The sequence below is a fragment of the Littorina saxatilis genome, linkage group LG8 (genome assembly GCF_037325665.1).
Source record: "Littorina saxatilis isolate snail1 linkage group LG8, US_GU_Lsax_2.0, whole genome shotgun sequence".
NCBI lineage: Eukaryota > Metazoa > Mollusca > Gastropoda > Littorinimorpha > Littorinidae > Littorina > Littorina saxatilis.
In genome coordinates, this window is record NC_090252.1 from 42481903 (window position 1) to 42506292 (window position 24390).

General features: G+C 40.8%; 1 protein-coding gene across 1 annotated transcript; it reads right to left on the reverse strand.

Annotated features, from left to right (window-relative positions):
- Nucleotides 1-3524: 3524 nt before the first annotated feature.
- Nucleotides 3525-21444, reverse strand: LOC138973581 (hexokinase-4-like). The gene is made up of 14 exons (XM_070346292.1): nucleotides 21129-21444; nucleotides 20419-20628; nucleotides 19581-19607; nucleotides 17242-17344; nucleotides 16407-16503; nucleotides 15697-15853; nucleotides 15173-15318; nucleotides 14567-14788; nucleotides 13987-14151; nucleotides 12035-12186; nucleotides 11433-11594; nucleotides 6572-6711; nucleotides 6009-6148; nucleotides 3525-4618 (listed from the first exon to the last, which is right to left on the reverse strand). Exons 1-14 carry the CDS (start codon nucleotides 21343-21345, stop codon nucleotides 4502-4504), a joined length of 2055 nt encoding a protein of 684 aa, XP_070202393.1. The 5' UTR covers nucleotides 21346-21444; the 3' UTR covers nucleotides 3525-4501.
- Between the last annotated feature and the right edge of the window lie 2946 nt (nucleotides 21445-24390).

Sequence of the window (24390 nt, forward strand, 5' to 3'; positions counted from 1 at the left end):
TAATAAAACTGATGCAGTTCTTGAAATGTTGCAAATTATTGTTGTCTTTGTGAAATGCGAGAGTGTTCTGAGGCGTAATCTGCATACGGCTGATGTCCCACATAGGGTACCCCACTTCGATCAGCGTATCACTCCAAATGAGCTTCATAGCAGAAAAGCAGATACACTACCAACACACTGCATAACAGATCTACAAGTCTGAGCCAGAATCATTGAAATTTACTTTCTGTATAAAATATTGCAATCAAATTTGTTCACGATGTCCCACAAATAACGCAGGTTACCCTCGCCTTCGATTCAAAGTAACTCCAATCTGACTTAATTACAATCGAAACGCAGATGACGAACTGATTCACCACAAATTTGTGGTATTTTACACACAAATTTCAACTGTGTTGTTTCGCGATAAACAGCCATAAACAAACAAATGTGGCGCCGTCACGTCGCCTTGGAAGGAATAACGCAGGTGACCAAGGCTTGTTTCCGATACCTGTCTGATTAAAATCATCGTTTTTTCACGAATGACGGCTCTTTGGCAGATCTGGTGAGTTGGAAACTGTCTATGAATGTTTCATTTAATGTCAAATGCGTACATTCTTGTCGATATTGTTACCTTTGGGCTCATAAATTAAGTCAATCGTCGTGTTGTCCGAAAGTGACTTTTGTCAGCATAGAACTTACTGTGCTTTGATCATTGACTGAGAAGAATCTTCCGATGACACTAGTTCATTTCACTACGCGACTGCAGATCTGCAAGGAAACTTATGGCAGGGGAAATAAGCTTAATTGAAGACGAATAAGCGGAGTAACTGTTCTTCAACGGATTGCTCTTACACTGATCTAAATATTTAGATCTTGTCGTCTGCTAGTCTGCTAGTAAGTAGTCTTCGGTCGTGTGAAAGTCACATCTATTTCGACTGTGTGCATCGATCCGTGTAGTGAAATGTTGATCTTTGATGATTTGGCAACATAACTTCGCTAAATGTGCTTCGAGTGTATCTCCCCGTTAACCGCATTTGAAAACGTCTTTTAACAAGACCATGTTTCGACAGCCCAGACGGGGAGGATCCTCGATAGCTCACAGGGTATATAATGTTTTCCGCCGTTTTTTGAAGAATCCTTTCAAATTTGCTATTCCAAAAGTACCTTATGACACGACTCGAGTGGCAAAGAACATTCTCTGCAATTCCTGTCTCAGTCCGTGCAGCCGTTTCGGGTCCTATCGTCATCATACAAACATACACACAGACACACAAGAACCAGCTTTAAAAGTTAGATTATGTAGGAACCATGTGAACCAGTGATTTTTGGCTCACGTAAGTGTAGCCTATGCGATGATAAACTTTGTCTGTCTGTGCGTGCGTGCGTGCGTGCGTGCGTGCGTGCGTGTGTGTGTGATAGAAACTTTAACATTTCCGAGTCTATGGATAAAGCTCGCATAAGAAGATTAGTCTCGGTCAAAAGTGTTTGACGTGTGTGATAGAAACTATTTGAAGACGTCACATTATGACGTAAGAGGGTTAGACGTCACGCAAAGGAATTACTGAAAGTCTCGGTCATTGTTATTGTGAGCGGGCCGAGACTAATTGGCAGATCCAGGGTCTCGCTTTCTTGCACAGTTTCACCTATGCTTACTGTGTGTGTGTGTGTGTGTGTGTGTGTGTGTGTGTGTGTGTGTGTGTGTGTGTGTTACGGAGTGATTGAGTTTGTGTTACTGTTTGTCGATTTCTTACGTGAGCCTTGAAGGCTTCGCCTCTTGTTTGTTATGTACAACAGATACTACAGTATTTCTGCGTTATGAAAAGCTGTATTTCAAAAGCAAAACTACAGATTTGAATTTTCACTAGTTTTTCCCCTTCCTGTCACCAGTACTGAAGAACAACTCAAATGCAATTGGTGTTTTAAACGCAATAATAGGGCAGGCTGTGATAAGTAGAACAATGTGTGTTAATGAACAGAAAAAGCCTATCAAAGTCAACAATCGTGTTTTTCTTTCTCTATTTTCACCTTGTAGCTTCCTACAGACACTAAGCAACAGCGTAGTACCATTTAAAGTGCAATATTTTTGCAGTACTTTATTTTTGACCATCTGTGGAACACTTCATTGACCCATGATCTCAGCTGTTTATGAATACAAAGCAGATGGTTAAAATAGCCAATAACTTATTTTGCTCTGCCTTATAATTTTGAAGTGTACACATTGACGAAGTATGTGTTCTCGGTCATTGCACGATATTTGTATGCAGTAGCAGGGAGGCTTGAGTCGCTTTGGCCTTTGCAGAGGATTACGTGTCATTTTAAACTTGTTTTAATGAACCTTTGTTGTACAGCCTATAATTAAATGATATATCCTAAATAATTGAGAAGTTGTGCAAATAGTCACCTATTAAGTTATTTTCACCATAACTTTGGTCAACTGTTAATCCTTTTTTTGTTCAGAGGTACCATTGTATATACAATGTGCTTGGAATAAAGCATACGCCTCAAGGGCAACTGGTGTACATTTGACAATGGTAAAGTGGAGAGAAAGAACAATAACCAAACTCTATATTTGTACTTACATTTTAATTTGCAATGTTCACGACCTGTTGCAGGAAGAAAGTATAAACCCAATATCCGCAGTCCTCCAATGGAAACTTCAAGGTTATCGATTGACTCCCAATCAAAGCCTCATTTAAATCTGACGCAGCAAAACATCGAAGGGGGGGGGGGGGGGCTTAAAATAGGCTTTCGTCGGGCTTCAATCAACCATGACAACCTCTTAGTTTCAAATAGAAGCATGCGACTGTTATTGCTGTTCAATCTGTCACCGTCCTAACATAGAGGGGGGAATCGAGACGAGGGTCGTGGTGTATGTGTGTGTGTGTGTGTCTGTGTGTGTGTGCGTGTGTAGAGCGATTCAGAGTAAACTACGAGACCGATCTTTAGGACATTTTTCATGAGAGTTCCTGGGTATGATATCCCCAGATTTTTTTTTTCATTTTTTCGATAAATGTCTTTGATGACGTCATATCCGGCATTTTGTAAAAGTTGAGGCGGCACTGTCACACCCTCATTTTTTAATCAAATTGATTGAAATTTTGGCCAAGCAATCTCCGACAAAAGCCGGACTTTGGTATTGCATTTCAGCGTTGAGGCTTACAAATTAATTAATGCCTTTGGTCATTAAAAATCTGAAAATTGTAAATAAAATATTTTTTAATTAAACGATCCAAAATTACGTTTAACGTATTCTTCATCATTTTCTGATTCCAAAAACATATAAATATGTTAGATTCGGATTAAAAACAAGCTCTGAAAATGAAAAATATAAAAATTATGATTAAAATTAAATTTCAGACATCGATTAAAAAACAATTTCATCTTATTCCTTGTCGGTTCCTGATTCCTAAAACATATAGATCTATATATGTTTGGATTAAAAAAACGTTCAGAAAGTTAAAAAGAATAGAGATATAGAAAAGCGTGCTACCGCGCTTTTCTGGATTGTTAAATTTCACTGCCTTTGCCACGGTAGATAGACGATGCTACGAGTGTACGGTCTTGCGGAAAAAATGCAATGCGTTCAGTTTCATTCTGCGAGTTCGACTGAGCTTGACTAAATGTTTTATTTTCGCCTTACGAGACTTGTTTTTCTTCTTTCATGCAATTGCAACAAGGCCGAAATAATTCGCTTCTGTTCACATACTCCTTTCAGTTGAATTACCTGCACATGTCGATTTGTTTCTGTATTACCATCCTATCACTATGCTGCTGCTTTATTCTTTTACACATATATTTGTGTGCTTCCTTTTTTTTAGTGATCGATGAAAAGCAAACCTTGTCTTAGCTCTCAATGGAAGTGTTCGGATTTGACTCTGGTTGCCCTGACGAATTCATACATCAATTTACGTCATGCCACCGAAGCTATCTCTTCGCATAAGTTATTGTCCCAGTGTATTCGGGCCATCTGTCGTGAATACTTGCAAATGACCCTCACGCAAACTAAGCGTGTATCAATACACATCGCCGGCAGGTGTCCGATGAGTAGATTCCCGGTGTCCATCAGAATTGAGGACTGGTAATCTGACTAATCACAGAAGCTGTTACATTCTATATCCATCTTGATTGAATAACAATGTCCAGTGAACATCACAGTGGGAACACAAAGGTAACATTTGATGGAAACGAACACTGTTGTCCTCCTTCACGCGTGGAAATTGCTCGGTCAGTAGTGGGGCTTGCTCCAAAACCAGTTGTCGCTATCGGCGTGGGTTCGATCCCCCCGTTCGGCAAGGGTTTCCTTTCCCAGAGTCAATTGTTGCAGACTCGCCTCGGTGGCCGAACACCCCCGTGTGCACACATGCGCACGATAAAGAAACCAAGTCTACAGCGAAAGTATCGGGCTTGGAAACATGAATACACGCCTGCAGGAAATAAACAAAAAAGGGTAGCGCCGTATATTGTATGGCAGCTCGCTTTCCTCAGGGAGAAAGCAGCCCGAATGTCCATGAGGGTTACCTCACATGACTTTATGAATGTTACCCTTATCCTTATCTCTTTTTTGCTTATGTGTAACAGCTGCTGCTTGTAGAGCTGCTCCCCTCGCACCTCCCTCGTGGGACGACACGATCTTGAACTGCAACAGACACATGTTTTTTGTAATAAACTGAAAAGTAACATTTTGGCAATATGAAAGGTACTGCATAGCAGGTGAATGTATATCACACTTATGGAGGAATACATGTTGGACACAGAGATGGATAAAAATACCTTTACAAACAAATATCATTTTAAATAACACCTACACTACAACCATATTGAGGACAATAACTTCCCGTTAAAATTATATCAGATCTGTGAAGTAAAACGTTAATGGTAAGTTTAACCAAAGCATGTTAATATTACAAATGTTTTGACCTCAAGCATGATACATTACAGATGCATATGAAACACTACAACACTATTTACATTTACATACACATAATAACTAATACAAGTATTTTTGACTAAACATCTGATTGCATACACACACTCTCGCCGTAAAAGATTCATACATGAAAATCACATTCAAATCCTCTTAAAAATCTACGACAAGAGAAGAAGTACAAACCCATAACAAACAAGTCGCGTAAGGCGAAAATACAACATTTAGTCAAGTAGCTGTCGAACTCACAGAATGAAACTAAACGCAATGCAACGCAGCAAGACCGTATACTCGTAGCATCGTCAGTCCACCGCTCATGGCAAAGGCAGTGAAATTGACAAGAAGAGCGGGGTAGTAGTTGCGCTGAGAAGGATAGCACGCTTTTCTGTACCTCTCTTCGTTTTAACTTTCTGAGCGTGTTTTCAATCCAAACATATCATATCTATACGTTTTTGGAATCAGGAACCGACAAGGAATAAGATGAAAGTGTTTTTAAATTGATTTCGAAAATTTAATTTTGATCATAATTTTTATATTTTTAATTTTCAGAGCTTGTTTTTAATCCAAATATAACATATTTATATGTTTTTGGAATCAGAAAATGATGGAGAATAAGATGAACGTAAATTTGGATCGTTTTATAAAAATTTTTTTTTTACAATTTTCAGATTTTTAATGACCAAAGTCATTAATTAATTTTTAAGCCACCAAGCTGAAATGCAATACCGAAGTCCGGGCTTCGTCGGAGATTACTTGACCAAAATTTCAACCAATTTGGTTGAAAAATGAGAGCGTGACAGTGCCGCCTCAACTTTCACGAAAAGCCGGATATGCCGTCATCAAAGACATTTATCAAAAAAATGAAAGAAACGTCTCAGGATATCATACCCACGAACTCTCATGTCACATTTCATAAAGATCGGTCCAGTAGTTTAGTCTGAATCGCTCTACACACACACAGACAGACAGACACACACTCACACATACACCACGACCCTCGTCTCGATTCCCCCCTCTGTGTTAAAACATTTAGTCAAAACTTGACTAAATGTAAAAACCCATAGCAGGAGCATTAGGATCACAGAAAGTAACATGTACTCACATTGAGGTCTGGTAGGACAAGCTCCTTGGTCTTTGCGTGCATGTGCTGATGATAGTGGGGATGATAGATGTTCAAAGAAGGGCCATCAACAGCGATTGTAATATCAGGCTGACCAATGCGGTTGATCAGTGTTGCTAGACCTGAAAATAATGATGTTAACGCTGCTTTATTTCAATGATAAACTCCAACATGGTGTTCTCAGCTAACACTTCTTCTTTAATCCAAATCTAAGTACAACTGTACAACCACACGGCAAACCATCTTTAGTTGGTAACAAAACGTGGTAATGCAATTTTAATGTGGACAAAATGAAAATTAAGGTTAAATTTTTTTTTAATCTTACCCACAATGAGAGGCGTTTCTTAACCTTGAAAATACAGACCAAAAAGAAAATAGTCGTTATCGGGATATGATTTTTAAGAATACAAGCCCCTTTGGCTAATTCTCTTACTTTTGAAGTGCATAATGAGATGCAGCATCATATAAACATAGCACACACATTAAGGTCACGTACCTAATGATATGGTTGTCAATTGTTTATATGATTAGTGTTTGTGGCTTACCAGCGGCAGCTAAATGCGCTGCACGTTCCGACACAACACCACAGACGTAACGAACAATTCTGCAATCCCCATCGGAGCAGTTCTTAATTTGCAATTTATCCAGCACAAAAGTCGTCAGAAAGTGGTCTTGGCTCATATCACTGTTAAAGGTAAAAGAAAAAGGTTCAACAACATAAAATTGAAAAATAAACATTATTACACGTGTCAGACAAGAATGATAATTGTTGAATAGTTTGAAGAAAAAAATGTAACGTGCAGTTACAATACTGGACGTATAACATTATATTTGTTAACTGAAACAACGACAAGAAAGGCAATTTTTCGTGTAGCGGAGGTACAACGAAGAAAGTTTTGTGAGCACGCCAGCCCCGTTCTCTGCAAGTAGCAGAGAGCTGCGCGTGCCGGCCAGGCGCATGCGCAGGTCTATGCGCCCCCTTTTGCAAGATTCCAGCAAAGAGAGAGGTCAGGTTTTTGTTTTTGCAATTATTGTTCGTCTTTTCACTCGTTTTTCGCAGATCAAGTGCGCTCATGTTTGACCCTTTCATTGCAGGCGGCTATGTGCCTTGATTTTTTACACGACACCCGTTTATGGCGCGAGTTTAAGTAAAACACCCAGGCGTTTGTCCATGCCAGAAAATAGGGGCTGGCACATTTTTATCAGTAACAGAGTTGGGGAAACTATTTAAACGTAGGTTTACACAGCGATGTTAAAGCTTTTGTTTACAGATAATGCTGGGGTTGTAACCTCAGGCGCAGCTCATACAACGACGATGTTAGGTTTCATTTTACGTATTCCTCTCGGTTTCCCAATGGCGTCAAAGGGGTCAGTGGTCTCTTTGTTCATTGACTGGACGCACGCGGCGCGCCTCGCTGGGGCTTGCGAGCAGCGTGTAGGCGGTTATGTATGCATAAGGACTTGTTGATCCTTCAAAAATCCTGCAGGTAGCGGCTAGCATTAGTGTGCGCCACGTACGAAGAAACGTGTCGTTGCCGTGTAATGGTTCTTTTGCAGGCTCGGCTCCCGGCGGCCACTTACGAGCGATGCCATGATATTGCCGGCTATTGTTAGCGTAGGCGGAGAAGAGAGTACCGTTGCGGGTCACAGTACCGACAGGGCAGCGTGTCTGCCCTGGGGCAACTACACATTATGTTTGATCACATGCGGCTGCAACGCTTCGTTACTTATCAGCGTTGTAATGCGTGTTTTGTTTCAAGTTTCGGCTTTTGTGCTTGCTAATCGTACTATAGAGTCACCATTTTTACATTGCACTGGAACTTTTGCGTGGTTAGTTCGGGGTAATTAATTCCATTGCTACTTTGGTTTTTAGTATTCCTCATTTAACAAGTGAGTTTGTAATTCAAGCATATCCAGCTTCGTGCAGCCCAGCGTAGCGGGCCCAACTCCACCAGCAATATGGGGCATTTGTTTCCATTTGTTGCCTTTTACGTTTTCACCCAGAAAGACAGGGCACATTTTGCACTCTTACGTTTTCACCCGGTTATGCAATTACGCAATTTACTCCAGTTTAGTGCTAGGACGCTGAATAGCATCGCCTTGGTAACAAGGGGAGGTCACCCTAAAAAAGAGCTACCTTGACCCCTTAACATGACAAAGTCACGCGTGACTTCCTGACCTTGCCGCCATCTTTGAATCATTCAATCGAAAGCGAACATAGAAAAATTTCCCTCTTTTTTAGGAAAAAAAACCCCCATAAAAACCCCAAAAGCGGGGCAGGCGGGCGGGTATCAACTATGTGAGTTGGGTAAGTATATAATCAAATTAAAATTTAGTTTGCACTTTTTGCACTCTTACGTTTTCACCCGATCACGCGGGGCCCAGTTTGCACTTTTTGCATTCTTACGTTTTCACTCGGTCATGCGGGGCACAGTTTGCACTTTTTGCATTCGTACGTGTTCACCCGGTCATGCGGGGCACATGTGTATTTTTTGCATTCTTACGTTTTCACCCGGTCATGCGGAGCACAGTTTGCACTTTTTGCATTCTTACGTTTTCTCCCGGTCATGCGGAGCTCAGTTTGCACATTTTGCATTCTTACGTTTTCACCCGGTCATGCGGGGCTCATTTTGCACGTTTTGCATTCTTACGTTTTCACCCGGTCATGCGGGGCTCAGTTTGCACTTTTTATATTTAGTCAAGTTTCGACTAAATGTTTTACGAGGGTCGTGGTTAATGTGTGCCTGTCTGTGTGTGTGTGTGTGTGTGTGTGTGTGTGTGTGTGTGTGTGTGTGTGTGTGTGTGTGTGGTGTATGTGTGTGTGTGTGTGTGTGTGTCTGTGTGTGTCTGTGGGTGTGTGTGTGTAGAGCGATTCAGAGTAAACTACTGGACCGATCTTTATGCAATTTTACATGAGAGTTCCTGGGTATGATATCCCTAGATATTTATTTTCATTTTTTCGATAAATGTCTTTTATGACGTCATATCCGGATGTTTGTAAAAGTTGAGGCGGCACTGTCACACCCTCATTTTTCAATCAAATTGATTGAAATTTGTGTAAAGCAATCTTCGACGAAGGCCGGACTTCGGTATTGCATTTTAGCTTGGTGGCTTAACAATTATTTCATGACTTTGGTCATTAAAAATCTGAAAATTGTAATTACATTTTTTTTTTATATAAAACGATCCAAATTTATGTTCGTCTTATTCTACATCATTTCCTAAATCCAAAAACATATAAATATGTTATATTTGGATTAAAAACAATCTCTGAAAATTAAAAATATGAACATTATGATTAAAAGAAAATTTTCGAATTCGATTTAAAAACCAATTTCATCTTATTTCTTGTCGGTTCCTGATTCCAAAAACATATAGATATGATATGTTTGGATTAAAAACACGCTCAGAAAGTTAAAACGAAGAGAGGCACAGAAAAGCGTGCTATGCAGCACAGCGAAACCACTACAGTGCTAAACAGGCTCGTCAGTTTCACTCCGTTTTGCACAAGCGACGGACTACGGTCATTGTGAAAAGATGCAGTGCGTTCAGTTTCATTCTGTGAGTTCCACAGCTTGACTAAATGTAGTAATTTCACCTTACGCGACTTGTTACATTCTTACGTTTTCACCCGGTCATGCGGGGCACAGGTGTACCTTTTGCATTCTTACGTTTTCACCCGGTCATGTGGGGGGCTCAGTTTGCACATTTTGCATTCTTACGTTTTCACCCGGTCATGCGGGGCTCAGTTTGCACATTTTGCATTCTTACGTTTTCAACCGGTCATGCGGGGCTCAGTTTGCACATTTTGCAGTCTTACGTTTTCAACCGGTCATGTGCATGCGGGGCTCAGTTTGCACTTTTTACACTCTTACATTTTCACCTGGTCGTGCGGGGCCAGTTTGCAATCGTTGCACTCTTACATTTTCACCCGGTAATGCGGGCATATGTTTGCAATGCCTGCACATATTTTTTTCCAGCTCTCGAGACACATTTCAGATGTTTTACATTGCAGAAAAGGGGGGTGCCATTCGTGCAGCTTGATAATACTGTACCATGTTTACAATGTGATATACACGAACTACATTTATTCATTTTCCTCTGACAGCTTTTCCACCCACCTTCCCGACTTGCATGGCAGGTTTGCTATGGGATGCAAGATGTCTCTACTCGAGTACTTGGAAATCGTTTCATTATTTTGTTTTCTAGATGCCAAAGCAAAAGCAACAGAAGCCAGGACCAGCGGCAGCCACAGCTCGGGCCAGACCAGCCAGCACGCGGGTTAACCACAATCCGCAGCGGGCGCCCACAGGGACAACGCCACCCTGGAAGGGCCAGCTGATACAGTCCCTCGATGACAAAATCCAGGCCTCCGTACAGGCAGCTATGGAGTCACACCTCCGTAGTGTGGAAGCAGCTCATCAACCGCTCAGCACCCCCCAACAAGGCAACAGGGCGAACACAGACGACAGCGACAACCTGGCAACACTGATCGACACACAAGCTTCATCTGCTTCTACCAGCAGAGTGTCAGGTCTTGAGGGTTCTCAGACCTGTCTTCTCGGCAGACGTCGCGGCTTTGAGCGGTACAATTATTGCAACTTAAACCAACAAGGTGCCTCTGTTGGTTTTTCTACGCGATTCCTTACATGTTGCTAAAACAACCAGGATGACTGATATCCTCAAAGCATTCTAGTAAGAATATGTAATCTGGAATATTTGCCAAGGTCTATCTTGTACAAGTTGAGAGTTGACGGCGCATTGTCATTGCGGTCTAAGTAGCAAGGTACATATGTTGCAGAAGTTCAGGTAATATTGCGATTCAGTCCATACCCGTTACCCGTTCCAGTTTTCCGGTCTCCTTTTGGGGTCAACACTTCTTGTTGAGCTTTCAAAGAGAAGTGTTTATGGCCTGTTTTGACCGAAAAAGGTAGGTCAAGGGAAGTCATCCCCTGGCCCATGAAACTATTTTTTATCAGTATCTGAATGTTTGCATCAATCGTTTTTCCTGTTTTACGTTATAACTTTTGTTTAATATTCATTATTTGAATATAACTTTCTTTTCTTTTAAATGTATCTATTTTAATATTATTTCACTTCACGTGGACTGAACCGCAAATAATTTGTTTGGACTTCTGGTTGTAAGAATGTTTGTGCAGAATGATGAAAGTATGGGGTGTGACTGTGTTGGTATTGGCATGGTTACGTAAGCCTATTCCTCGGGCAGTCTTCCTGGGCTGGCGTGTACACAAAGGCAATGTTTCGTGTAGCGGAGGTACAACGAAGAAAGTGTTGTGATATTCATAAGAAGAATAAGAAGAAGAATAAGAAGAAATAGAAGAAGAAACAGCACCAATCCAACTTCACACCAAGGTGCAAACAATTAATCATTAAAAGATACCATACCTCTCTATCAGCGAAACATGATCGGCATTGAGGCAGTCCCTCTTGTGCAGATCGGAGGATTTGTGGTCGGCAGACTTAAACAGCAAGCGTTTCTCCGTAAGTTTCACCAGCACTAATCGCACGATCTCTCCCAGGTACATAATGCTGACCATCTTCTCCAGTCTACAAAATTAAGAATCACATGACTTTGGTACATATACAATGTTAGCCTTACACATTAATCTCTACTTATTATACACACAACGTTTTCTCGAAACGTACGGATGCTGTTGCAACTGCAGTCGATCATTTCTTAGAAGCATCCTATAGTCCGTGCCAGAAATGACACATACCCATATTCATTTTGTGCAACTCAAGGTTCAAAACAATTGTGAATTGTTTGTTTCTACAAAAACCAAAATGACTGTTAGTGAGACAAACAGTGTTGAAAAAACAAAATAATGATGTTGTCTTGGTAAGTACATCATTCTTTTCTTTCGAAATAATTACTCTGAACAAGTGATGTAAGCAAAGCGTGATGATCCAAGGGGAAAAGCTATTGTCATTTGTACAGCCGCTTGAGATACAAGTACGACATCAAAGAAACAAACAAATCCACTTACATCTGTTCTCCGCGGTTTATCGAATACTTGTCAAGTGCTATGTCGTACTCTGTTCTAAAAAGTTTGAGGCAATCATCTGTGTCACTCTTCGTGTTGGAAGTGTACATGGACTTGTTTCCCCCAAGTGCCCCTAGCTCTGTCTTCATGATCACCTGAAACAATTCTGATCCTTTTACTTGTGTAAAGTGTATTTGTGTTTCTCATATGCTCTTGTACATGAATACGGATATGCATTTTATTATTGTTTCTATTCGAACTAATAAGTTTCGATAGTGTTTAAACGTTTTCAGGTCAAAACTCAATGACTGTATATGATAAAGTAAACACAGGCGATTACTCACTCACTGTATTACAGTTGCGGTGTGTTCAGTGATTTTTCTGAATAAATCCTATGGCAGGTAAACGGATCACGTAATATATTATGTGAGGCCGGGTTATTGAAAACTATATGGGTTAAAACCGAAAATATGAAAACGACCAAAACGGCTATGTGATAGGTCACCAAGCATGGTCATGAAAACTGACAACCAATTGATTGTCTAAAACATATGTTGTATTAGTTTAGAACAAACATACAACCTTTAATATAGTTGAAAAAAACGAGTTCGTCTTTCATTGGAAACCGGGTATCGTGAGTCAGGAAAGCTCCTCTAAACAAATGTCATCTTCATGTTAAGGCTGTTCTTAATATACGCAGTAAGCCGAAGCACAGCTGTGCTGCAGCTGCACTGCGTACAGTGTTTGCTTCTTAATACGCTTTCAATACGTTTGGTCGTATCGCTGAAAGGAACGGCAACCGCAACTCACTTTACTCAATCGTAGAACGATGTTCTCATTGGTGTGCCACATTTCGTATAATCCAACATGAATTTGCACACAAAACACAACAAAGCAAGAAATGGTGATAGAGATCCAGACAAAAACCCAGTTTTGAAGAAATATCCTCAACTCGTGATGTCCTCAAAAGGTTAAAACGTGTCTTTTCAATACGTTATTGCTAGCTAACCAATCAGCGTCTACTGCAGGGGAAACACCTTTCTACTGTTCAAAGCATTTAAAACCTGCTCAGAAAAATTCCCTGCCAACAGCTACGTGCAGTACTTTAATTATGTGCGCAGCTGGTAAGAGGAATAGGAAAGAAAACCAAGTCGCTAAATCTTCATACATCATCAATGAAAAAAGTGTATATAGACAACAATCTCTTGTAAATTTGCCATAATTATTATTTACACTATAATTATACTTTTAAATCAGAAGTCTTTGTTTCACAATTTGCACAAAATTATTAAGTGTTGGGGCAATCTGATTCAATTTATCATACATTGTCAAGGAGGATAAACATATCCAAAACAACATCAGTGTATACACATTATCCAAATGTCCTAAAATAATTCATTCTTTTGAGATTTCCAAATTAACGCAATGTACAAAATGTAAGCATAATCATTATATGAAGTCAGACCAAAAACGCTGAACTCTTGTACAATCCCAAAACAAATGTTCTAAGGTGTCCTCCTCATGCTGACAAAAACAACACTGGTGTGTATCTGACATTTTCATTACATATAGCAGGCGTTGTTTTATTTCTTGAAGAACCAAACAAATTACAATGAACAGACAGTGATAACTCGTAGATCATAACTAGAATGCTTCCCTCCTCGAGCTAGAGCCTCATTCGAATAATAGCTTCACTTCAAACGACCAGTGCTCTTCTAACTATTTTACTGATCTATTATTTCTGCAGTCTGAAATGTACTTATTGATTAAAGCCTTTATGTCCTAATATTGATTCCCTTAATGTTAAGGTAACGGGTGTGAAGAGTTGCAAAAAGTTACATCAAGTGCATTGTCCCGATAAAAGAACGTCCTTATTAAATTTACTCCGGCCATTCCGTTTCGTACAAGTTGAAAGCCTACACCTAATTCACATTCACGGACTCTCCGATATTTACCATGTTCACGTTTTCCTCCTCAGAGCTGGGGGTCGCTTGCATACAGCACGCATGGAATCCATTTGCCAGTGTAACAGCCATCTTGCATCTGGTGGCATCCCGATCACCGTAAATTAGCGATCCCATTGCGTCATTAACAATGGTCTTGACATCCAACTGGTCAGGCTGCAGGTAAAACAGGCAACATCAATCTCTTACCAAAGAATCAAGCAATCAATGTCATCAACAGAACAACCTTGCAACATCACCACCACCACCAACAACAACAACAACAACAACAACAACAACACCACCAACAGCAACAACAACAACAGCAACAACAACAATGGTAATAATATGTGAGACGTTTATGAAGGAATAAAACAAATATGATGCATTTAAAGTAAATCAAGACTTTACGCTTTCAACAATGATAACAGGTATTTGATGCCGATACTTTGCAATTTGTTTATTCAATCACCAGTGTCTAATATATGAAACCAATATGCGTGAATGTGTATGTGTGCATATAAAGAATAGAAGACTGGTTGATTCAGTAAACGTCTTCCCACCCTAACTGCTATATTCACACAGGGATTACCTTGCTTATTTCCACCAGCACCTTCTGCAGTAACTCTCCTGGGTCTCTGTCCTCAACGCCCCTACAGTTGAATTCCTTGGTCCACTTGATCAGGCGAGCCTTGGTCAAGTCGTTCTTGTGTTCGCAAGGGAATGAGAACACAAAGCCCACTCGATAGCGTTTGTCAGATAGATTATGGAGCTCCACAAACTTTTTGATACAGTCTCCGATAAATTCAAAGAGCTGAAAAAAGCCATTTATATATTAATTAGAAACATCTGAACCCGTAAATATTAAAACAAAACAAGAACAAGATACTATAGTTCCAAAACCCAGAGACAGCTTTTAACCTTTCTTGTTTGTTAAAAAAAAGTGTTTTGTTCTTTATTCTGGACACATCATATCAGACTGAAATTAAAAGGAGTATGTCTTCAATATCTAAATCTTAAGTAGCACGGCCATTCTCCCAAAGGACACCCCTAGGATCGTTTTTTTTTTAAATGTCATTTATTATGTCATATCAGGCTTTCAAAGTTGAGGCGGCACTGTCACGCCCGTATCGTTAAATCAGAAAGGGCAGTAAATGCTACGGTCCACTAAAACTAATCCATCCATCTAGATAGCTACCTGTGTATCCGTGCCAAGCCTTATTGATGTGGGAATGGTGTAGTGTTCTGACCGAACGCCACTTTCGTGTCCCTTATTCTGAATCTTCACGAGATGAATCTTCAGATTTGCACTACCAAAGTCAACCACCAAAAAAGCAGCATCTCCTGCAACATTGAATACAAGTAAAGATGAGAGAAAAACATGATGTATATTTTGCAGATATGATACGTCATTTGCCTTTTTGAACAAAAAAAGACATTTGATACAGATCGCAAAGTTATTCTTCTCCAAGACCGCGCTAGATTAATTGTTGCAGACCTGCGTTTGATCTGTGACTTACTACACAGTTCTTAAATATGAAATAGATTGTTAGTTCTTTCAAAGTCTCGGCTTACCGACTAGATATTAACTTTATTCGAAATAACTCCCACCAAAATTAATGTTGTTGTCAATATGTCGAGCGCTTTTGTCTTTCAAGTCTTCATTTGGAGTGAACAAAGACAACACATTTTTATGTTTTAAGTTTCTCTGCATGCACGCACGTATATCTTCTGGTAGACACCGAATGTAGACGGGACGCATCTTGACACTTGGATGTGTGTCGTCTGCAGAATCAGCGTCCATTGCCTGGCTTAGCAGCTCCATCACGCGCTGGCAATCTGCCGTTGACAACTTGAAATCTTTCACGAGCTCTTCAATCTTAGATACAGACAGAGAAAAAGAACGGAGAGTTTATTTGGCTGCGTTTCTGGTAATGAAACAAAAATAACGTATCTTTGGCTTGATCATGTGTTCTGAATATCTGTATGTCTGTGTGTCTGTCTGTGTGTCTGTGTCTGTATGTCTGTGCATCTCTCTCTCTCTCTCGCTCTCTCTCTCTCTCTCTCTGTCTCGCTCCCTCTCTGTGTCTCTCTCTCTCTCTCTCTCTCTCTCTCTCTCTCTCTCTCTCTCTCTCTTTCTCTCTCTCTCTCACACGCTCTCTTTTGACAATCCTTCCTGACGTACAATGTTTGTCAATAACTTTTTATTATTTTCGAACTACCACCAACACATGCATGTACACACACATAAGATGCTCAACTGAATCGATTTCAAAGTGATAAGCACATTTTCCACGTGCCACCGTTTGAACTACATTGTTTGTCGCAAATAGCTTATCTATCAGTATTAAGAAACAAGGTTCCACTAGTGATTTTAATTCCTCATCAATTGACAGAACGAAAACTATATGGAGTCGACCATTCAAACTTACCATTTTCTTTGGTAAATTTGCTGGTAATGCAGTTTGCCAGCCAACGCCCGGAATAAGTGGTTGCATTACAAGTGGATCCATTTGCACATTTTGTTTCCTGTACATGAGATTCCTCGGGTTAAGCAAACAAGATCATGGAAAGACAAAACGTCAAACAGACAGATAAGCAACCAGACAGACAGACAGACAGACAGACAGACAGACAGACAGACTGACATGCGGATATACATACACGCACGCACAGACAAGCACACATAGACACATTGTCTTTGCTGTTTTTGGTTCAGTATCCTAGCACCTTTTTGTACACAATGCAGGGCTCCCCATAGCGCGCGTCCCTGCGTCCTATACGCACTAGATGCCGAAAACACGTACTAGGAATATATGGAGGGGCTCCCTGGACGCACGAGATTTTAAAAGAGCGGGTCCTAGGACGCACTAAAATTAATGTCCTTTATCGTGAGTACCGTAAATACCATTTTGAGACTGCAATCGACGCTTCGCAGTACACTAAACGTGACCACAATGTTTTGTAAGTACACTGGGACTTTTTGGCTTTTGGACCCTTGGGACCCTCTAAAATACTGCAGTGGGGGTCCATGGACCCTCTAATTTTTAAAATTGGGGGTCCCGGGACGCACTAGGAGGGGCGTCCATGGCCCGGGGAGCCCAGACAATGCTTTCTTTTTAGATACAGACAAATGTCATTTTTAGACGATGACTGTGAGATTTAACCCATTTGCCTGACTTTCATGTCGCGCGTGCACCGATCTACCCACCCCTCCACACACACACACACACACACACCCCTCAGTTATTTCTGTGAGAAGCTTACCTTTTGCGGCGAAACCTTAAGACGGTGAGAACCAACACAACCCCCACTGCAGGAATGATCAGCAAAACGACCAGCCATAGTGTATTGCTTTCATCTGTTTCGTCTGATGGAAGACAGATTCGTATTCATTTGGAGACATTTCACACACTTTCACAAACGCCAAAACATACACGCGCATATAGACACCTGCACGCGCACGGACCTACCCATACACGTTCATGCAGTCCCATACCCACGCACGATCCCCTGCAGACAATTACACAGACAGACAGACATACATGCAGACAGAGAGGCAGTTAGACGGACAAACAGACAGACAGATCCGACACACACCCACACACAACCGCACACGTACACACATGTATACACAAACACACACACACGCACACACACACACACACACACACACACACACACACACACACACACACCTTGAAACGATTCTTTATTTTGGTTAAAATGATAGGTATAAGTTACAGCTCCGTCCATCCATGGTATCGCGTGATATTTTGTCGAGACTGGGTGAATGCATATGATGACGTCACCCGAGGCTCTGCCGAGAGTGACGTGATTATATTATTTCACCCGGTGGAGACAAAATATAACGCTATACCATGGATGAATCGGAGCTGTAACGCATAAATGGCATGACCAAAGTAAGGACAATCTGTCATGGGATGTGGAAACAAAGCATGGCAAATTCATCATGGGCAGAACAATCAACGCAAGCCTAGAAGTTGTAAAACTATATTTGTTGCAGTCTTGGCAAGGCCAGTTTTGTCCAGTTCTGGAAAAGACATCATGAATTCATTTACGCTGTCAAGACGAAATACCAATTTCATGGATGAATCGGAGGTGTAACGTATAGCCAATTTATTTTGGTTGTATAGTATTGTTGTATTTGTCCGCTCAATTTGTATACATATATTAACTGTCTGATTTGGTACCTTTTTTTGTTAAAGTTATATCTTTGTTTCAAAGCCCTCTGGGCCCAAAGCAATAACATACTTGACTTGACTTGTATATATCTCGTGACGCATCAAAGCTAAACACAAAATTGAAATGCCTTCACAACGTACAGATTATTTATAACGACATAATCGTCATCACAAGGCAGGAAAAACGCATACTTTGTTTGTCGTCTGCTACAAATCTAGGCTGGTGAATAAAAGCTTCAATCGTACCTTCATCAACCGGACTAAATGCTCAATCCGCTGTCATTTCGTACCTGAACATTGGTTTTTTCTTTAACTTTTTGGTTGACATTGAAACGGCAACCCAAAAGAGTGTTTCAGTTGTTTCAAAGACACGGGCTTAGCTACTTTTTCCGCTGTCTAAAATGACACCGGAAGCGAAACAAATTGTCGCGCATACTGTCACAAAAAGACGTCATGACAAAGTTACACGCAAAACGAAAGAGACTGTAACGTCATTTACTTGTGTTCGGACTTTTCCGTCTGCTCCTAGCTTTCAAGTCAGTGCAGACTTGACGTGAGTATATACCCAAATCGTCTTTGTTCCCTGTTCGCATTGCAGCTGTCTTGTGTCTCAGTCGTGTAGGTACATAGTTTGCTTCTGCAATCGTTGTGTTCGTGTTGATGACGGCTTCGTAAAACAAATCAGTGAATATATCGTGTGGAAGACATTTCTGTACAAAACACCGAACCCAACAGGAGGCATTGGTGCGTGTGCAATGTTCTAAAGAAATGATGTCAAAACGAGCCATAAGGCTTTAGAATAAAAGATTCCACGCATTGCTTGCCAATCTGATCACAGATGAAGTCGCAGTTTGTAGGTTGAATCTATGAATCGGCACGACCAGAAATAGATCTGCATCTCTAGTACAACATTCCAGATTATCAACAGCGGGTTCATGGTCGGAATTAAAAGGTCACATTTGCCTGGCTCCCAATCATTTAATTAAAAAAATCATGTTTCTTGTTTCTGCGGCTGCGCAAGTTATTTGCCTAGGTCATGGCCAAAGATTAGGCCTACAGAGCAATATCGCGGGATATTTGCTCACTAGAATAACAGAGACAAAGAAGGGAAGTCATGCTATATTGATTACTTACTCCCCGATCCGCGGTAGAAAGTTAGATTTTGTTTTTAAATTTGTGAAGTGTCTAACATTTGTTTTAGCATGCATTTCTGGTTATCAACTAGGTACACGTACTATCTTTTAATTACATCACATAGTTTGCTTTTTCGACTCCTTGCTTACATGCAGTTGATCTATTTTAGTCACGTACGATGTTTGGGTGTACATGGTTAGTATACAAAGTTAAGTCACACACTAAATAAGAAAGTCACTAAAAGGTAAAACAGTGGTAAGAACTCACCTTTCTTGTCTGTAGGCCTGGTACCAGCTGTAACCAAAACAGAATAGCACTGTGTAAAATGTGGATGTATTGTTGTGTGTGTTCCTACATTCTTAAACAAGGAAGGAAATTGTGAATGTAGGGTATACGTAATGATTTTATATTATATCCATACATTGTTGAATTAAACACTGTTTAAACCAACTAATGTGTGTGAAAAACAAGTTAACACATCCAACAGTCTACCTTATATACATGCACTACATGGGGCGGGGATATAGCTCAGTTGGTAGCACGCTGGATTTTTATTCAGTTGGCCGCTGTCAGCGTGAGTTCGATCCCAGGTTCGGCGGAAATTTATTTCACAGAGTCAACTTTGTGTGCAGACTCTCTTCGGTGTCCGAACCTCCCCCCGTGTACACTACATTGAGTGTGCACGTTAAAGATCCCACGATTGACAAAAGGGTCTTTCCTGGTAAAATTGCTTGGGCGCAGTTAATAATTGTCTACCTATACCCGTGTGACTTGGAATAATAGGCCGTGAAAGGTAAATATGCGCCGAAATGGCTGCAATCTACTGGCCGTATAAAATTTCATCTCACACGGCATCACTGCAGAGCGCCTAGAACTGTACCCACGGAATATGCGTGATATAAGACTCATTGATTGATTGATTGATTGATTGACTACAATGACTGCTTGCTTTCACCCGCACTTATGCCTTAATTTTACTGTATCTTCTTTTGATAAACAAAACACAAGGCGATCTGGCCTGCTCTGTCCACAATTTCAATCGTATATTTGTCTCTACACGTGTCAGTCACAATCAAATATTGGTGTTAATTGTGTATACCATCACCTTGTACAGTCAGCGTGCACACATGGGGGTCTGTTCCAGTTGCTGGCAAAATAAAACAGGTGTACATCCCTGCGATGTTTTCACTAACAGAGGGAATGTCGAGCTTCAGTCGATCGTTGATGACGCCATTAAATGTGTATTCGTTGACCTTTGGGTCACAGTGCCTCGTCTGATTCGGTTCTTTCTTTTTGCACTCAAACACTTCTTTCCCTGAAAAACAAAATGATGAAGCTATATGTGTAACTGTCGTCTAAAAATATAAAATAAAAGTAGGAGGGAGAGAGAGAGAGAGAGAGAGAGAGAGAGAGAGAGAGAGAGAGAGAGAGAGAGAGAGAGAGAGAGAGAGAGAGAGAGAGAGAGAGAAAGAGAGAGACTTTACATAAACGACAGAGGCATACAAGAGAGAGAGAGAGAGAGAGAGAGAGAGAGAGAGAGAGAGAGAGAGAGAGAGAGAGAGAGAGAGAGAGAGAAATATATACTGAGAGAGCGTGTGTGTAAGTGTGCGTGTTTGTGTGTGTGTGTGTGTTGTGTCTGTATGTTTGTCTGTCTTTGTATGTCTGTGTATGTGTCTTTGTTCGCACTCGTCTATGTCTGCCTGTGCGTATGTGTGTTTTTGCACTTGAGATGCGGACGAAAGCATCAGCTAATATTTTAACAATTGTACATCAGCATCACAAAGGGTATACGCACACATGATAAAGCGCCAGTACCTATGATCTTGGTGGTTGCATTCTTAGGGTACCATTCCACTATAATGGCATGTCCTTCTTTACTCATGTCCAAGTTGAAGTTGCAGGTAACGGAAGCGGATTCTCCAACATAATATGTCCCCGCATCGCAAGTGATTGGTGTCTTGGGTTCCTCAGAACAATGGCCCACTATTGCAATCAGCAGTAGTTGTAAGAGGAGCGGGAACGCGGTGTGCATGTTGATTCGTGAGATACCTGTCGACGAAGTATGAAAGTCATTGAACAAAGCGGGAGACACTGACACGAACACTATCTCTACAGACGTGGAATATAAACTGAAAAACACAGTGATTGGTGTTTGTGTGTTCGTATCGTGTGTGTGTGTGTGTGTGTGTGTGTGTGTGTGTGTGTGTGTGTGTGTGTGTGTATGTGTGTGTGTGTGTGTGCGTGTGTGTGTGTGTCCAAGTGTGTGCTTTATATTTGAGACCTCTCTTTATGCCAATCAGAAACCAGCAATGTAAGCGCCAGCTTGTGAAATGTTAAAAACTACGAGAACACATACACTAGCTGCCATACTACCCCTGTAAGTCTACTCATTTTATTTCGTCAGCATATCCCGGTCTTTCGTTCCATGACAAAGGTAACATCTACTCATGCTTACTATATAGGACATGAACAAATCAAAAACCCATGATTCACGTTTTGACATACAGCACAACAAAACTTGAGACCCCTCCTTTATATGTCTTGTACAGACACACCCACACACACACACACACACACACACACACACACACACACACACACACACACACACACACGTACACACATACACACATACACGCACACACATACACACATACACAAACACCCACACACACGCACACACACACACACACACACACACACACAGTGCCGACTCCACACTAACATCCACTTTCACGCACACACGTTTGTGCGGAGGTTAATAGCAAATATAGTGTCTGTAATGCCCGACTGTCTACCGTGTATTTCCACCACAAACATAATACATATAACCGACTCTCAATTTGACAACATCTGGAAAAATATTCGCTACTGAAATCGCCCTTCATTTGGAATACTCGAGTTCAATTGTTTTAAAAACTCGAGCAAGTAGCGATGCTGTTTTAAACAAGGAGTTAAACTGTGACATGTGTGTGTGTTTGTAACTGCAAAACAGATACACCACAGTCGATTACTTACCTTTTCAAAAACAGAAAGCCAAACAAAGCATGGCTGGCATGCTCCACTGTCACAAATGTTCAGACGCTCATGCCAAGTTTGTTTATTGGGCCTGGCAGTTTTCTCAAGATGTTATGACTCGAATAGGTGTTACTAAAAGGCTCCCATGCGCGTCTACATTCCTGGATTACCTTGGCTTAAAAGGGTATACGCTATATTCTTCAAGCTTAGCTGGAAATACGGATCTCAGTTGCTCTCTCTCTTGCTTTGTGTATGTTTGTGGAAAGATTGGTAGGCATGGTGTATGTGTGTATGTCAGTTATTCAGCCAGTATTTGTGAACCTCTCCTTGTCTCTTTGTCTGCATGTCTGTGCTTGCTGGCAACTGTTTCTTTATCTCCGTTTGTAATTTTCTCGCAGTCACTGTTTCTAAGTCTGTCTGTTTGTCTGTCGGCCTGTCATTTTGCCTGTCTAACTGTTTATATCTCTGTCTTTGTCTCCCTCTGTCTCTATATGTTCTCTCTCTCTCTCTCTCTCTCTCTCTCTCTCTCTCTCTCTCTCTCTTTTTAAACTATATAAAGGAAATTAACTAATGTTGTTGTGTGGGTCTGTATGGGAACTGGAGGAGAGCTTCAAGCTTCTTTTCATTTACCCAAGGCAGCTTCAGTGCTTCCAGCAAATTGAAAGTTTGATCAAAATTTAACCGATTGATGAAAGAAATAATGTTACAGGTAAAGCATATTGACCAGATGGTATTCTAGTTTTTGACATGACGCAATCGCGTGTTTATACTTCTATCTACTAAATCGAGGACAAGAGGGGGTGTGAGTGTGTAGCGTAACGCAACAACGGTGGCGGTACAACGACACACGCAGACACTTACTTGCCTAAACCACAGTGTCAGAATAAAACCCTTCACCCATACAGTAGCATGTGCATTGCTTAAAAAAGAGACCATTGTGTACTCGCTGGCAGGGTTTTAATGCAGCCATGCGACCCCCCTCTTTCTCTCTATCATGCCACAAAAAAAAATATGGGTCCCAGAATATGATCCCCCCTATCCCCCGTCTAGACTTGTATAAGTCCAGTTTAGCTTTTTCGGGAGCCTCTCTCAGTCTGGAATTCCATACCCATACTCATTCGAAATACCACTTCTGTGAAAACGTTTAGGCGCCAGTTCCATTCCCACTTGATGTGTAAATAGAATACTTTTCATGTCTGATATTTTTGTGCTTTTTGTGTTTTGTTCTTTTTGTGCATGATTTTAAATGCAATGTATTCAATGTAACAGTGTGGCAATGTCAACACTATATTTTGTATGATTGAACTGTTTTTCCCTTTTGTAATGTGTATAGGAAAATATAATTTTTGTTCTCTTCTCATTATCAATAGCATGTGCGTCCGTACTAAGTGTTTGTATAAGGGACAGGTTGTAAGATTAGGCTTTGCTTAAAACCTTTATTCTTTTGTAATAAAATTTAGTTTCAGTTTCAGTTTCATCTCTCTCTCTCTCTCTCTCTCTCTCTCTCTCTCTCTCTCTCTCTCTCTCTCTCTCTCTCTCTCTCTCTCTCTCACTCTCCCTCTCTCGCTCTCTCTCTCTCACTCTCTCTCTCTCTCTCTCTCTCTCTCTCTCTCTCTCTCTCTCTCTCTCTCTCTCTCTTTCTCTCTCTCTCTCTCTGGTCGTTGCTGCACTTGTTCGTAGAAGGTTATCTTAAATTCTCAAATCAGAATTAACACACACATTACGTAAACAAACCATTCGTATACTTCTTGTAGGAACTGTTGCAGGCTCTTTTAGTTATGAATTCACAATTGTATTATTAATGTAATATTCAGATAATCGGTGAGTAGTCTTTATCAGTGTATGTTTGAGAGATGAGGTATATGCTAATCAACTTAAAACAAGCATGTAAGGTTGATAGAATGTGAGTTTGGAGTAGGATCAGTTCATCTGTTCTGTTGATGAGCATGGGGGAGGCGGGAAGAGGAGGAACGGACAGTTTGGTGTGAGAATGCATGAACACTGAGGTGACTTTAAGTTTATAGTTCGATTCGAAACACTTCCTCGTGGTACATAGTTC